The 16,732-nt window shown below is 42.8% G+C and overlaps 1 protein-coding gene across 3 annotated transcripts; it reads left to right on the top strand.

Moving 5' to 3' along the window:
- The first annotated feature begins 400 nt into the window (after positions 1 to 400).
- On the top strand, positions 401 to 12,576 carry SPP2 (secreted phosphoprotein 2). Of its 3 annotated transcripts, none has more exons than XM_005513120.3 (7): positions 401 to 563; positions 668 to 792; positions 2,147 to 2,269; positions 3,836 to 3,946; positions 5,612 to 5,666; positions 6,050 to 6,160; positions 12,085 to 12,576. In XM_005513120.3, exons 1-6 carry the CDS (start codon positions 515 to 517, stop codon positions 6,148 to 6,150), a joined length of 564 nt encoding a protein of 187 aa, XP_005513177.1. In that variant the 5' UTR covers positions 401 to 514; the 3' UTR covers positions 6,151 to 6,160; positions 12,085 to 12,576. The 3 variants fall into 3 exon arrangements, with proteins under 3 accessions (XP_005513177.1, XP_005513176.1, XP_005513175.1); XM_005513119.4 differs by having other exon boundaries at positions 12,171 to 12,576; XM_005513118.4 differs by having other exon boundaries at positions 12,174 to 12,576.
- The last annotated feature ends 4,156 nt before the right edge of the window (positions 12,577 to 16,732 follow it).

The following is a 16,732-nucleotide window of genomic DNA, read 5'->3' on the forward strand; positions in this document are numbered from 1 at the left end:
TTGGGTGCTTTGGCTTCTGGAGTGGTGGTGTCAGACAGTTCTGTGTGGGTGGGCTCCCATTTTGTGATGGGGAATTCTCCACTTGTTGGAGAACATCAGCTTGTAAATGCTTCCACTTGCTGCCGAGACACAAAGGCATTGGGTCTGGTGCTATGGAAAGAGTTGTCTCAGCAGCTTTAAATGGGTAACTAATGGCTGAAAGTGAACAAAGTAACTAGATTCTGCCTTTGGCTATGGAGATATCAGGAATTCGGCACTTCCTTGTAGATGCAGTCCTGGGAAAATGGCACTGTGTTCCATTTCTTATCAGAACACTACTGCTAAATGGAGAAGAGCTGACAGCAAATATTTACTATCAGATCAATTAAGTTTAAAGTGCAGTGTCTGTAGCAGAGCTTGGGCACAGAAAGGTCAGGTGTAGGATCAAGGCTGTATTTATATAAAGACAGAGGAATATGTACTGGAAAACCTTGCTCAGAAAGGGAAAAGACCAGAGGAATTTGAAAGTCACACTATGAGGATCTTAATTTTTGTCCTCACACTGAGCGTTTTCTCGTGTTCAGGTAAGTTGCTCAGAGTGGAACCATATCCTCTTCCTTACAGTGGTTGAGGGAGGGAAAGTCCAACACTGCAATGAACTTCTAATGGAACTATGCGTCTGTCTCAGGGTTTCCAGTGTATGACTATGAACTACCTGTCACAGAAGAGGCTCTCAATGCTTCCATTGCAAGGATCAATTCTCAGTCCTGGGGGACAAACCTGTATGGTGTCGTCAGGAGCCATGTCACAAGAGTAAGTGTGCAGATAATGGAGATCCTTTAGCTGAAATGTGCTTTGCTGTGGTGGAAAACTCTGTCCTCCCAACTCTGGACACCCAGATTTAGTTGGAGTTTTCTGAACTGTTTGGAAGAGGGTGGGTTTGAGGTATCATCTGAAGCTATGGCTTTAGGAACCCAGATATTCTTTGTATGTTGTTTTGTAGCTAGAAATACTTCAGGAGGTTAAATTTTCCACCCTTAGAATAGAAAGCTTCCAGGGATGTCTTGTAAGATCTTGGTTAAAACTGGTCGTTTTAAATACTTCCAGCTAACTGCTTTGTTTTTGGCATAAAGTAACCTGGTTCCTTTGAAGGTCTCAGCTGAACATTTGTACTGCTAATTGAATGCCACCACACACACATTTCTCCAATCTGTTTTTACATTATCTGTCTCTACACAGCAATTCTGATATAAATCTACTACTGTCTAAATGCAGGCAGGAAACCCTTATCTGGCTTTAAATTGTGCTGCTAAGAATTAGGTTGGATACCCAGAGTTAAGGAGTTGAAGCTTCCTAATTTGAAGTTAGCATGTTCCTGAACATCCTCAGAGCTGTTGTGTTTCTATAGATAGCATGTATTGAATCTTCTGCAAGAAGGAATGACAGTATGAGTTTTGGATCAAACTAGTTTAGAAAAAAAATAAGGTTAAAAGCACTGGGGGTTTTGTTTGGGTTTTTTCTTGTTTATTTTATTTGTTTTAGGGTGTTTTTGAGTCTCCCATCTCAAGCTAAAACATTGATAGGACTGTTAGAATGAGAAAAGAAAATCATAATGTGTCAACAAAAGCCACTGAACTCTCTGAAGCCTGAAGTGATGTGTGCATGCTGCCCATTGAAGCACCTGAGCTGACAAATAACAACTCTATAAACTGCATTAATGCAATTGCTTGCAGTTGTGTGATTTACTTGCCAAGTCATGTATTTGCAGTAGACTTCCTGGCAGTCTATATATCCAAAGCTGAGCTGTTAGCACCATGGTTCCCACAGAAGGTGTGGTAGCATGCAGGGGTAATGCGATGCTTGTCTGCCTTTGACAGCTGTTGCCCCCTCAGCTGGCTCTGAGCATTAGCAGGATCCCACAATGGCTGTGAGGTGTCAAGAGAAACCCCTGTGGAAAACTGTGCTGCTGTTACCAAACTGGCCTAAGAGTAACTCCTGAGCACAATAAAATAGACTTTCTCACATGAAGTAATCTGCTCAAAATTGGGCACTGACCCATAATGCCCTTATGTCATCCTTCTACTTGACAAAGCATCAAGGTTGTTATGTAGCAGGTGTAGAAGTGACAGAGACTAATTACCTGTTGTGTTGACCTTCCTTTTACTAGGTTGACATGTGGAACAGCAATGCTTATAAACTAGAGCTGCAGTTCAGCATTCGTGAAACTGTGTGCACAAAAGCTTCAGGGAGAGACCCGTTCACTTGTGACTTTAAAATTGGGCCTTTTGTGGTAAGTGTGTGAGTGTGAACCCCTTGCTCCATGCAGGATGTTCTCAGGATATATCAAAACACTACTGGTACTGAAGAATGGCTGGCTTTCTAAAAACAAAAACAAACCCGAACAAACATAAGCTGCAGCATGGGGTGGTTGTTGGGTGGGAAGGTTCAGTGCTGGGAAACTCTTCTGCCTGGTCAGTGGGGGATACAGGAGCTGTTCTGAGCTGAAAAGGAGACGTGTGTCTTGGAGCAACGTGCAGTGGAAGTGTCTACATGCTTTAGGACCAAATCCTGGGAGGAAAGTATACCTTCTTTTCTAAGCTGAAAGGGTAGAAAAATGGACCTTTTATATGCTTTTGCCTGTTATGTATCTAGGCCCTATATGGAGGCTATATGTAGTGCAGAATCCCACTCTGTGCTGAGAGTGCTGATCTTCAGATTTCTCAGGTCTCTTTTCAGCCTGAGATAACACAGATCAGGTTCTTGATACAGCTCTTGCTGCACTCTGATGACCAAGCTTGGTGAAAATACATCAACTTTTAATCTGGACTTTTCTGTTCACACTTGTTTTTGCCAAAACCTGGCTCCCATTGCAAGCTGCTGAGCAGTTGTGTCCTGTTTGCATGAATCTTACAAAGCATATGGAGGAACTCTTTGAATCCCTGTGTGCAATGACGCCATACTGTGTGTCATACTTCTGCAGAGATTATCGCTGCATCTTTTTGCTGCTCCAAACTGAGCTCTTCTCACATCTTTTTTCCTATGTGAATGGCTGCCAAACTTATCTGTCCTTCCCAGGCACAGTCTTTAGGGATGAGGAGGGCTTTTGGGAAGGCACTGGACAGAAGGGGCAAAGGCTTTCGTCATAGCTTGCTAGTGATGCTACTACCTCAGGAGGTAGTTTACCCCATGAAGAGGGGGGTTAAATGTATCTTTGGGTATCACTACTCTTGAGCTAAGCAGCTTGTGTGTGTGTAAATGGAACAACATAGGATTGATGGTGGTTGCTCTTTTTTTCTTCAAAGACACATGGGTTGGCTACTGTGAAGTTATCACTGGGTCCTAAACAGACACTATCTCTCCTCTTTTGTTCTTGGGGCAATATGGTATGAAAGATAGTGTGAGGATGTCTGTTTTCTAAACTTGGGTGGCAGGTTTTGCTGGAGCTTCTGTCGAATTGTGGACACAACTTTTTTAAAGGTAGTTTAACTTTTAGAGCTGGAGGTGTCATCAGCATAGCCTTGCACAGCTCTTCTGTTTGTGATTGTTGGTAACAGAGCCATGAGAAGGATTGAGAGATTTGGTTTTTTTCCTGCCTCAAGCAAGCTTGAGTCTTCATACAGCTCATATGCAATTGTGGAGCAATAACTTGTGTGTAGTCGTATGCTGCCAGAATATATTGGTCTGGCTTTAGCCTGCTCCAGTAATTTGTTGAATGATAGTTTTGCTTAAGTTTCTTCCTTTTGGAATTGATTTTTAAAATCCCTGTACAGATTCCCTTCCCCTGGTGAAACTCCCATGAGATGGTTTGCACCGTAGCTTTGTTCTATAAGATTTTCTCTATTTTGATCTGTTACAGACAACTGCTTTCTGCAGAAGTGTTGTGGATGTTTCTGGTGAGCTGATCTCGAACGTTATTGTGCAGTGCCATCGTGGCACATTCAGCTCTGAATCAATGAGCAGTGAAGAGGTAAGGAAGGGGAAAACTGATTTCTGCTGCCTGGAGGAGTGAAAATTCTGCTCATCCTCTTGTAAGCAGAAGTCAGGTGTATATGTGTGTACTACAACTCCTGTTGCAGTTGGAGGTTTTCATCAAAAAACTGAATGTGGTTTAAAATCCAGCTGTCTCCTGTAATGCCTTTGCTTTCCATCAGCTGAGAGGTTTGACTTTGCTCGATGGATGCCTGGGGAGAGTGTGAATCTCTGCGGCAGTCTGGCACATTCACCAGCTCCAACAGTCTGTCTTTATTAATGTATAGACTATGTGCCTGGAGAACAGTGACTAGTACATATACAGACAGAAACAAATACTGATGGTTTTCTCTCTGTTACCAAACCCAGCCCTCAGCTGAGCATGTCATCACAGAATAGCTGAAGAACATTTGCTTTACTGAGATTTGTGTTCCCTTTTTGAACTCTTACTTGGTTATTAAGGTGCAATTAAACACTGACCCAACCTGTGAATTCCTGCTGTTTTTAAATCATGCCAGTGTCCAGTTTTTCCATGAACTGATACTTGAACCTGAGTGCCTGCATTTACAGCACAGATCTATGGTAGGTGTTGTGCTTGAGGATTTTATGTAGGGAACAAAGATAATTTCACAAGCTAAGTGCCAGAGGATACAGACAGCTTTTATTTTTGAAAGATGCAAGGGAATAAATGAATAGCTTGAAGCAAATATGATTCTGTGTCACCTTCTCTTGATTTGAATTGCCAAATTAGCTTGTAATTGTTATTATTTTGCTGTTGTTCAGAATCTCTATTCAGAGCTAGCTAGTGAATGCACCACAGGAATTCTTGATTTGCAGAGCAGAAAGTCTCCTTGTGAAGTACTGAAATACGTAAGGTAGCCTTGGACATTCAGTCTGTCCTCTATGGGTGAAGCATAACTCTTGTTTAATAGGGTACTCAGTATAAACAGTTGCTTTTACAAGCAGAGATCTTCCTGCAAGTTGTCTTTAACCATCACTTAAAATTCAGTACTGCTGCCAATATTCCTGCTGGGGAATGTATTTCCTGCAATGTTAAGAAGGAATAAATGCCAAAGGGAATTTTATGTGCCATAATTGCGCATGGAAAGGGAAGTATTTCTTTCTGCAGAGGGCTGCAGCAAGTGCACTGCAGGTCTTGCTCTAGAGCTGTAACTCGGTTCAAGGCACCCCATCCTGGCTGAGATGGTGTGGTGGACCTGTGATGAATGCTGTTGGTGTAGCTCCTGTCATGCTGGTGGCATTTGGATAAGAGAAGGAATTGTGATTGAATAAGGCTGGGATAATCTCACTGGGATAGACACCAACAAAGGAAGAGTATAGAGAGCTTTTACACTAGTAATTTGGGATAAATGAGTCTAAGAGGTACCCTGTGTGACAACAGCAGGCGCTGTTCTCCTAACTGTATCTACACTACAGGGAGGTCAGATAAGGTAGGAAGTACAAAGGATGTTCACCTACCTGCAACTGCAGACTTTCTTTAGCAACAACACTGCTTTGCAATAGTATCAGCAGTAATCTTGTTTTCAGATAAATTAAAAATGAAGCTTGGAATTACTTCAATGACCATATAGTACCTGAGGAAATGAAGGAGCAGCTGGCTTCTTGACAGATGAGCTTTTTAAAGAAATATTTTTAATTACAGATGATGCATATACCGATAATGAATCCCAACAGAAGAGGCAGCAGTCACAGAGAAGGTAAGACATTTCTGCCATGCTGACTGTCCTGTCACATGTTAGTTTGCCTTTTGTATCATCTGTTTGGGCCATCTGAAGATAATCTCTTGGAGGGAGAACTAAATGTGTCAGACCAGCAGTTTGCTCAGGTCATGGCCAGCTGCTTTTTCCTGTGCAGAGGGCTGTCCCATTGAGGAAGCAGTGAGGACATTGGGCTGCTAAGTTAGGGCCGTGCTGAGGTTTGAATACTATGTGTATGTATTTTCTGGATTGACAGATTTTTGCTTTCATAACCAGTACTTATATGTATCCTTGAGATTGTCCTGATGTTGTGCAGGATGCTGAATGAACACGTGTTTGAAGGCCTGTAAGACTCGTGTATGTCTCTGTGTTCTTTTTTTTAGATGATGTATTTGCTCCTGAAGCCTTCCCTTCAAGTGGAAGAGGTGGCAGCCGTGGAGGCTGGCATAAACCCAACTATTTCAGGTCTGACAAGATAGAATGACATGGTTTGGGTGAGTACAATTCAAAGTGTGGCTTTTGTGCATCCTAGGTCTGTAGGTTTTGTGGCAGAGTGGGAAAGTAACTGATCAGGATGAAGGAACTTTTGGGAATGTACTTCTTGGCTGTGAATGTGTTAAAAGCCATTTTATTCCAGATGTTTGTAGGACTTGCTTATGGTGAGTTTCAGTGACCCAGAATACAAACAGCACTATAAGCACCTGTGACAAACATTGATGGGGTGGCAGTCTCTGGTGCCTACAGGAGGGCCCACAGAACAAGGGTCTGACCAGTTGTCAGGGCAGCAGAAGATATTTTTGATTTTCCTCTTGTTGCTTCACTCCTAGGAAGACACCCCAACTACAGAGCTCACAGCTTTCACTCGCTCTCAGGTGGTCTGTCCCATATGCTCAGGCAAACACCAGTGTCCTGGTGTGCAGGTAGTATGAACAGTGTGCAAGAAAATCAATTTTCTGTGCTGAGTTTGGCAAACAGCTCAAGCCTTTAGGTCCAGTTCTGCCTTTTTGCCTCCATCTCTCTTGCCTAGGAGACTCAAGTTTCCGTCTTAAGGTTTCATGGGTCCTCTGGACCTTACCCAAACTGGTTGCCCTTAGCAGGGATGTCTCACTTGACTGTGGGATCTGGAACATGCCCTGGCTGTCTATGGGCAGAGCCGCAGATGAGTTGTTTGGTACCTAGTTCTGCCCCAGTCCTTCAGCAAATTACCTGCCTTTTTTGCACCGGTGCTCTCCTTGCACCCACAGTTAATTATGTCTATTTATACTGCAAACTCTTGGAGGAATGGTCATGTCTTTGTGCTAAATATAATGCAACTAAGGCTGCACAGTTTATCAAACAAAAAAATGAATGTGGTAGAAAAGTATCTGGGAAAACCAAGATGCAGTACTTAGGGCAAGTGTTTTTTGCAGAGAAGCTGTGAAAAAGGTGTTTGGAGCTCGGTTAATGGGAATGATAATGAAAGGTGCTCAAGACTCATTGGAGCTGGTAAGGCCTATCCTACAGACACCAGCTTTGCTCACCTACTTCTGAGGCTTCATGTGGCAGCAGCTGTAACTGCTGTTGATATTTTACCTGCTGTCTTACAGAGTTTATCTAAAGGGAAGTGTTTTTGAAAGAGTTGTAGCAATGCAGAACAGCAATCAGTCTTTGGCATGCTTAACATTTTTAAAGTATTTGGGAAAGGAAGAGGAAATGACTTTCAATGTGATTGTAAAGGTTTCGTGCAATCACTTGGGTGCATATTGTTAACAGGTCTCAGTCCCTGTAGAGGGTGCCAGAACTGAATGCTCTATGTGTGGAGCTCAGACTAGGCCTGCTGCATTGGAAACAGGACAGTTTTAGATATAATTTAGCACTGATGACTCACCAGAAACTAACACATGTTACTCATAAGTGGATCTGTGGTAAACCTGCCTGTGCTGAGGGAGACATATCCCCTACTCGCCTAGAAACTAAATATGAAAGGAAAAGCCAGTCGTTCTGCTAGGTCAGGTCTGTCATTGTAAAAGTGATTTCATTAAATTCATATGCTATTTTAGTTTATCCGTGAGCCAGCCTTTCCTATTATAGGACTCTCTAACTTTTCTACATGTCCTTGAACTTCCTTGAGCATGTTGCAGTGGCATTCTGGTGCGCGCTCTGTGTCCTGGGTAGCTTTAATCCAGTCTGGAAAGGCTGAGGCTTACGGAAGAGTAGCATAAGGTTGACTTTCTGTTCCACAGAACATAGGAACAAATTTTATAAGTGCCTAACTGTGGTCTGCTTCTGAAAATCAGTCTTTGGCTGGGTAAATATGAGCTGAACCTTCTTCAGCCTGTCTTCCAGAAGAGTCGTGGGGAAGGAGGTCTATGAGCTTGAAATGAGCAGACATCCTTTTCTTTGCATTTGGAAAATACCAAGTATATGAAATTCATTATTAGACTCTCAAGAGGAGCTGCCCTCATTAAGAAGCAATCAAACGTTTTGTGTTCCTGGATCTAATGCCTAACAAATCTCAATCTGCAAGCTGTAAAATCTTCTTGAATGAGAATATGAAACAAATGGAAATAAATTTATGGTTCTTGAAATCCTGTGCAGTTTGAATTTTAATACTTCGTGCTTTCTATTGAAGTTAGGTTGTGTCATTTGCAGAACTGTGTTTCGTACCACTGTCCTAGGTTTTGGACATCACAGAGGCAGATATATCAGGTGATTAAGGGAGATTTTTCAAAACTCCTTGTTTTTCCTGATTTTATTGATTTGAATTATTATCTGCGAAGTCTGGAGAGAAGTCTTCTTAATTTCACTTTTATCTTGAATTAGAGGGTTTCATCAGTTGGTTTAATTTGGAGCCACATGTATCCAAATTATTTCATGTATTTGAGGCTAGAGAAGGTTATTCATGACTCTCTTTTCCTGGTGTTTTGGGACCTGTGTGATCATGGCTGGCACAATTACAAGCCATACTGTGATGCAGTGTTTAGGTCATGAGAAATATCTACTGTGTTTGGAGATGGCAGTAGCTCAGATGGCTTAGCTTAGCTGAGAATATGTTGGGGGAGTCTGGGGCAACAGCTATTTAATAACAGAAGATTTTCATCTCTTACTCCAAGATCCTGCTGTTGACAGACAAAGCTAGACAAGTTCAGGTGAGAAATGAAATGTGCTGTTGTGTGTTGTGGTTTGAGGTTGGTTGTGTTTGTTTTTTTTACGCAACAGTATGGGTAACTGACTGGAAAAATTACTAAGACACATGGCTGATGGGTTTTTTGATGCTGGATTTTGTTTTTTCTGAATTAGATCTTCTTATTTTTTGGGCTGGAGGAATTCTTTCAGGGAAATTCTGTGCCGGACTCCATGTAAGAAGCTAGGTTAAATTATCTCACGGGTGCTTTCTGGCTGTTCTTATTTGTTAAACAAGCTAAATATTCAGGAGGGGGGGAAAAAATCAGTGCAATTGTTATATAAGGAAGAACTTTTTCAAGGCTGCAGTCTGCAGACCCACCCGTCTGCTGATGCCTGCAGGAGTTGGCAAACTGCATATGAAAGAACCACATCAATGATTAATGAGCTTGCTTCAGTGACAAGTCCTAATCAGATCTACTGGATTTATTTCCTAGTGCATCTCTGGAACTGGAGAGAGACTGTAAAATTCACATGGCATGCTGTGGACCAGCCTTTCCAACAAATAGGTCATGCACAGGAGTGAGTGACAGCAGGAGAGCCAGCTGCTGTACAACAGCTGATCACTGGTTAACAACCTTACTATGCGACAAGTGTTAAGGTCTCTAGTTAGCTTGGCCTCCCAGGGATGTGCAGAGCTTGTTGGAGCTCCATCAGTTCACCACAGTGTTGGCAAAGGGCATATCAGTGATGCAGTTAGTGCCCTGTTTGAAAGTCTTGGGGAAGAGGGACTCCTGCACTGAATGGATGCAGTTTGGCGCACACACACACAATAGGAAAGGCTTTTTGAGTGTTCACAGGTATGCAGAATTATGGGTTCCCTTAAACTGCAATCTGCTTAATGGTGTTCGTGGCTCTGAATTGCAAAGAGAAGACTAAAATTGTCTCCAACTCACCGAACACCTTGAATCCCAGAAAGCAAAAGAAAAGGGCCCCAGCGCTCTCTTCTTCCAAAATCAACTGCCTAAGGCAGTTGTCTTTTGTGCAGGGTGGAGTCCGATGTATGACTTATGTCTGGAGTCTCACCAGCACTGCTTCATTTCCTTGAACAGGAAAATTAGGAAGAAAGTTCCTGTCTTTGCTTGCAATATACATGTAGATTACGAATACTGATTTTCCTTTTACTGTCATTAATCACACAAGGAAAGTGTTTTTTTAACAGACAATCAGATTCCTTCTGCCTCAAGCCAATGGGGCTATAATTTCCTCCTTGAGTTTTCTGCTTTTTATTAAATTGGCTCTGTGATGGAGCTCTCACCTGGTATAACTCACTGCTGGCAGGAATGCGGTGAGAGCAGCTGATTAGCAGCCTTGCAGAAGCAGAAATTAATAGACTAGCATCCTTGAATATTAGGGTTTGGTGTGGGTGTTGTGGGTTTTTGTTTTTGTTTTCAATAAAGGAATAACTGGCAACATTTGGCCTCTCCTCATACTCCTCATGCCCAAGAAATCCAAGATCCAACCTTCAGAGTGAAATGGGTGCTTGTTTGTCTGTTTTCTAGAAAAATAATAATGGAGCTGGGTGTGTATAACCCTCCTGGGGCATGGAAAGAAGAGCTTTTAATCCCCAGTGACCTCATTAAGAAGCTGTTTGATTTTTAGTTCCAGTTTTGTGTTCTTATGGCTTCATGTATTCTGCCTTTGTGGTGGTGGTTTTTTTTATTCCTCTCTATTCACCCACTCTGTTTTCTCTGGTTCTCAGAAAGCAGCTTATTGCTTCCTGGGGGAAAAGGGGAAAAAAAAATGAAGCATCAGAGGGAAGGAAAATCCCTTCAGAATGGGATCTGTTGCATAGTGCATGAGCTCTGCATTGGATCAGCTTTGAGAGCAAGAGCAATTTATCGCTTAGGCAACGTGGGGGAAATGACAGGCTACACTTAGATTCCTCCTGCCTTGGAGTCTGTCTGTCATGTAAGTCCTTGGTGTCACCTGGCACCTGTGATGCTGTAGCAGAAAAGACAGCAGCATGCTTTCATCTGTTCAGAGGTGAAGAACTGAAATGGAGGCAGACCCAGGCAAAACCATTCTTGATGCTCAGATCAGATCGGGGTGCAGGGATGAAGCAAAGGTGTTACAGCAGAGAGGAGAATCACTGTGACAATCTCTTGTTGCTATTTTGAACAGCAGTGATTTTTGCCTTACTCTTTGTCCACCTATTTTAGTTCTGTTCTGAAGGATTAGACTGACTGCTGCACTGAGGAAATTGTTCCTGCTTCTGAAGGATGCAGAGCTAGGATGATTCCTTAGGCTTCACTATGTCTTCAAGGCCTGAATGCAGACCCCTTAATCTAATTGCTGGAGAAAAATAACAGGACTTGGCTGGAGGAACAGAAAGGTCTCTCAACTGTCTCTTCCAGCTTACTGCACCATGTTGCATTTTGCAAACACTGGAAAAGAGCTTGTCAGAACATGCAGGTTGGGAGGGACCTCTGGAAGCCCAGCCCCTGCTCAGAATGGGACCATGCTCAAGAGGCTCTATAGCTGAGGTTTGAATATCCTGGGATATAGAACCCTCATCCTCTCTGGACTCCGGGTTCAGCGTTGAAGCACCCTTGGGGGAAGTGTTTTCCTTAAACTGAACTGGAATTTCCCATGTTCTCACTTGCTCCTGTTTTGTTTCTTGTCACTTGGACCCCAGAGATGAGTGTAGCGGCTGCTCTTGGTTCTTAGGTCTGCATCCCCCATCTCCAGGGCTGGGCAAGACCCAAGTGCTCCAGGACAAGCCCCTCTCAGAGGGTCTCTGTGTCTATCACTACCACATGTGTGGACACTCCTTCCTGGCACGAGTCTATCCTTGTAATTTTACTAAGAAAATTGTCTTACAGAAAAATGTCAGGTTGCCATGGTGACAAACTTGCTGAGGATACAGTGTAGGCTACAGACTGCTGTAGAAGTAGTCATGTGCTTTAGAAAAAACATATCTCATTTCTTTTGCATATTTTAGCTCTTAATTCAGATACATTTCTCTGAAGACCATACAACAGCTAATAGTCTCAATCATCTCTGCTTTTGAGACTTTATAGTATGCATGGTTTTGTGGCCAGTGTTACTTCACTGTTAATTTTTCTAGCAGTATCATTCTCTTCCTTTTTTTCTTTGTTTTACATGAATTAGTAATTGACATGACATTTGTGCACGTGTGAAGTGTTTTGCATAGGCAGGTTTCTTTTCACAGATTCCTCATGGTGGAATTCTGATGCTAAATAAATGAATAAGCAACTCAGACAAAATTAATACTTTTTTTTTTTTTTCCAAGGTCATGGATGTTTGGTTCTGTGAAGCATGGGATGAATTTTGAGCTATGATATTTCTCCCCCCTCCCCTTTTTTTTTTTTTTTGAAGTAGACTGGAGAATAAGAAGAATCAAGATTCAGAGATCCGGCATGCGAAGAGAGAACCTGATGCCATTTCCTTTTATTTTCTATGAAAAACTCTTCTGTATTGAAGTGACAGTCTTTCCCTAAACTTTCTGAAGTGACATCAAATGGCCATTGGATGAGCTCATGAGATGTCAACTGCATGCACTTGTCAGTGGATAGCTGCCTTCTGATGGGTTAGAGCTCACTGGGAGGGCTGTCTCAGACATCCAGCCTTAACTGTGTCCAGTATGTGTTGTACCATCACATCATGATGCTATTAAAGGATCATTATTCCATCTGTTTGTTCTGCAGTAGCTTGTAATTTTCTGTAATGCTTGTAGCTAATTATTGATTCATTCAAAGTAATAAAGGCACTTAATTTCTTTTTCTCTGGGGTGCAGCAGCTGTGGGCAAAGATGTCTTGCTACAAACCCAAGGGTGTGAATTTTAGCCCATGGGCAATCTGGCTTTAATGGGTACTTGACCACTAATGTGGGGTGCTGAGGGAAGCTAAAGACAGTGGTTGTCAGGTACTGACAGCTTATGCAGTAAGTCCCACTGGGAAACACCTTTGTTCTCTCCTGGGAAAGAAGTCTTTCCACAACTCGTGACTGCAATGGAAAGAAAACAAGTGAGGAGTTTGCACTTTTGGGACCAAATGTGTTTTCTCGCCATCTTTGTTTTTCCTTCCCTGTTTCAAGCTCCATTTTTCTCGGATGGGAGGGAAGAGGCTTGTAGGGGAGGTGCCTGTTGCCTGAGCAGTTGCAATCCAGATAGGTGTTTTCTATCACGCTCAGGATGGATTTGTGTCAAACTGGATCAAAATAACAGGTTAGTTTTCTGAGATAGAAACAGTCAAATTAGTTAGATATCTGGTGGAACACAGTGCCATTTGGTGCTGAAGAAATCCTTAAAACTTGCAGACTTGTCTCCTTTAGGAAGAAGCATCAACTGGGTTTTAAGATCTACTTCCATCCCTGTTCACTCTCATCACACATTACACTGGCTTGGTTTGCAGTTCTGCTGCTGTGCTCCCTAGTACTGTTTTTCTCAGTAAGTGGCAGTCATGGGAGCTGCAGAATTGTTGGCGCTCGATCAGTTATGCTACTGTCCCTCCTTTCAAAAGCAACTTATTTTTCTTTCTAAAGCAACTCCCCAGTCCCCTTGATGACTACCCGTAGGAGCAGAAGGTGCTGGTAAGGTGTATCGTAGAGGTCCAGCTGAGGAAGAGCTGCTTTACTTTCTCATGATCATTTTTCTCTGCCTATGCCAACAGGATTTGGAACATCACACTTTCCTTTGTTGTGTATGTACAGCTCTTGGAACCCAGTGTACTTGCAGAATGTTTCTCTGCTGCTGTAGGGGAATTTTTACTGAGCATCTTCTCTGTAAAAGGGGTGATCTCACACCTTTGTGCTCACTTTAGCCTGAACCATGACTCTGGTGGAAAGAAACAGTTTAGCTGCTTCCTGAAAATCCTGAGCTCAAGTGATTGTGGACTTTGTCTTCCCATGTAGATACATATGTTTTCCTGTCCTAGATAAAGACATGGGTGAGCAGAAGAGCTTTCTGGGCTGTTCCTCCAAAATTATACTTTGTCTCCTGGAAGGGATGCTGTGGGCTGACACTTGAGCCAGCTCCAGTTGTGCTTGTACTCTTACTATGACACTCTTTCTTTTCTCAGTTCCCAACAGCCAGTTTTGTTGGCCTACAAGTGTATTTTGCTGGTTGAGAATAGTGGCAGGCCTCTGCATTGGTGGAATTGGAAGAGAGCATGTTTGCTACAAAAATCCTTCTATTGTGGCTCTGTATGTCCAGCAAAAGAGACAGAAGAATCAAGTGAGTTTGACACTGGATCTTTCAAGACCTGGAGTTAGAAAACTTGTCTTTGAGCTAAGGGAGGGCCAACTGCTGCTAGAATGGTGAACAGAGCCTGTCCCTTGCTCTGTCAGGTGCCATGTGTTTGGGAAAATAACTATTTGTAAGCAAATGACAGCAGAATACTACTTCACGAAGCTACTTTCAGCATCATTACTTTATCTGCCCTCTGTGGACAGAAGTTCAGTGGCAAGGATCTGTCCCTGCAGTGATTTCCATCACTTCTGGGGTATACTGTCAGTGCATTGTCGCTGGCAATATGTGGACATTTGGATTATTATATATTCACTGTTATTGTCTGAGCTAAAAAAACAACAACAACAAAAACAAAAAAGCTTACTACTGTTAAAGAATGAAAACTGGGGTTGCCTTTGATCTCTGGATATGCCCCTTGTGTAGAAAATGTCGTCTTTTATCTTAGTATTGCTGACACGGATATCTGAAGAGAAATAACTTCTCAGAAGGTTGGACTTTGCAGTGATGTCCCTTGGGGCAAGCACCATTGTAATGTGTGCGTGGGCTGTAATATCTCCTTTTGATAGGCATAATAAAAGGAATGAAAGGCCATCCTTTTCCAGCATATGTGGGACACCTATATGCTAATCATATCTGCATTTCTCTACAGGAAAACAAAGCAAATGCTTTCCTTCCCACTTTCCTCCCAGCAAAATGGATTACGGGTCCTTTAAGCTCCTTGCTTCGTGTATGGAAATGCCTTCACACCTAGAAGCTGATGTGGCATCTGCTGTGCAGATGTTTATCTGGCACTAGGGAGTAATATTTTCTTTGTCCACATTACTCAAATCTTTCGTGGTCTCAAACTGCTGGCTAAAGCACTTGTTGCTCCAACATACCAATGATAGTTGCTACGGATGTTCCCTTCCAACTCCCATGTCTAAGAGTTTGGCTTGAAATTCTACAACTACATCCAACAGCAAAGCTCTCCTTGCTGGAACTGAAGCCCGAAATCCTACCAGGGTCCTGAGTTTGTTTGTGTTCAGCCACGTCCTCACACTTCTGGACTCCCAGCCCCCAAGGACACTGGAAGGTTCCAGAACTGCCTCCCTCAGAGGGAGCAAGCTGAAATGGAGAACATCAGCCCCTTTTTGCACTCCTACAACAAGAAGTATTTTGACTCATTGTACATTTGTGTGCTCTGTTCTCCATGGCCATCCTCCCCAAGCCATGAGTTACAGTAGCTTTGCTAAGTGAGAATCACAGGTTAGGTAAGGTGAGATAGCACCTTTCTTCTTTGTTGTATAAGTGATAATGGTATTCTGCGTTTAACACAGAAAGGAGGAAGGTTCCAAATAGCAAGATGCAAAGTACACCAAGGAGGCGGGCTCTATGTAAGTGGACCACTAGTTTTTTTGTTGGATTTTGCTTGGAGAGTGAGGACTTATGCAGCAGCTGGGGTGGGGGGAGCTTTCCATGTACTGCTTAGAGACACTACTTGCGGTGGAAGCAATATGCAGAGCAGAAATTATCGTTTTGTATACTTTGAGATTGTTCAGAATCTCTGAGATGGCAGAAAAGGGTCTGAAGGGAGAGAGCAAAACCATGAGATATTAGACTGGGTTTTGCTGCATAATGGGAATTTATGGTGGTTTGTTTGAGCCTTGCCTCACCAGACGGTAAAAATGTAGTCACTCCTTCAGCACAGAGCATCTGCAGTAGTTGTAGGATGGGGAAAGAAGTGAGGACTTACATTGACTTGAACTTTTCTCTCCTCCCAAATACATTTAAGGTAGCTTTGCATAATTTGCTTGGAATGCTAAACCTGAAGTCACAAGAAATCTTACCTTTTGGTCTGAGAATCACAGAATAATTTGGGGAATGAGTAGGAGCATTTCATTTCCCATACCCTCTCTGCTCAGAGATAATTGCTGCATATAGTGACTGATACTGGTGTGGTTTGTGCCTCTGTGGGAAGTGTGTTGGTAGCCCCAGAGCTTACAGGGGCTAGCTAGAAAGGGGTGGAATTACTAGATACAAAGAGAGGCTCAGTGCTATGTGAAATTTGTGTGAGAAATTTCTCAAAGGGCAGAGATCATCTCGAGTGAAAGCGGGATGGAGCCTCACCCGTGTTAGAAATAAGGTTATTGCTCATCCTGAAGGAATGTAGAGATTTCTTGGCATACACTGTACTGTCAGCAACCTAATCTCAGGTGGGTGACAAACCAGACTGACCCCTGGATGATCTCTTTGAAATGAAGGATAGACCTTAATTGCCAAACCTATGTCCTGATTCAGAGCAGTGAGATGCTGGGATCATGACCTGAGTGTTCTCCAGTCTTTACTGTAGAAAATGCAGTTGTCAGTATATCTGCAAGTGTGAGTTCAGCACGGAGGCTTGGGATGGTTTAAGAAGATGCAGCTGTGCTACGGATGGAGGACATCCCTCATGTTAGAAATTGGTCTGTAGCTAATGCTGAGCATCAGCATTACTGCTAAGAGTGTTTGTGAGCGTGTCTACCTGCTTCTGCTCTTGCCTCCCACTGGTGGTGATGCCCACTAGGTGTCAGAATTGAATAAATGCAAAGGCTGCCAAAGGGGAGATAGGATCCCAGTTTTCAAATAGTTCTGCCTTGGTGGTTTGTGTTTTGTTTTGTTTTTTCCATTCTGATATCTGGCCTGCTGTGAGATAAAATTACTTTTGGGGAAAGA

Source organism: Columba livia, chromosome 7 (assembly GCF_036013475.1).
Source record: "Columba livia isolate bColLiv1 breed racing homer chromosome 7, bColLiv1.pat.W.v2, whole genome shotgun sequence".
Classification (NCBI taxonomy): domain Eukaryota; kingdom Metazoa; phylum Chordata; class Aves; order Columbiformes; family Columbidae; genus Columba; species Columba livia.

Excerpts from the sequence above, each read along its gene's own strand:
- SPP2 (XM_005513120.3), top strand. The coding sequence starts at position 515 with ATGAGGATCTTAATTTTTGTCCTCACACTGAGCGTTTTCTCGTGTTCA. Across the intron at positions 564-667 it reads GAGCGTTTTCTCGTGTTCAG|GGTTTCCAGTGTATGACTAT; the intron begins GTAAGTTGCTCA and ends CGTCTGTCTCAG. Across the intron at positions 793-2,146 it reads TCAGGAGCCATGTCACAAGA|GTTGACATGTGGAACAGCAA; the intron begins GTAAGTGTGCAG and ends TCCTTTTACTAG.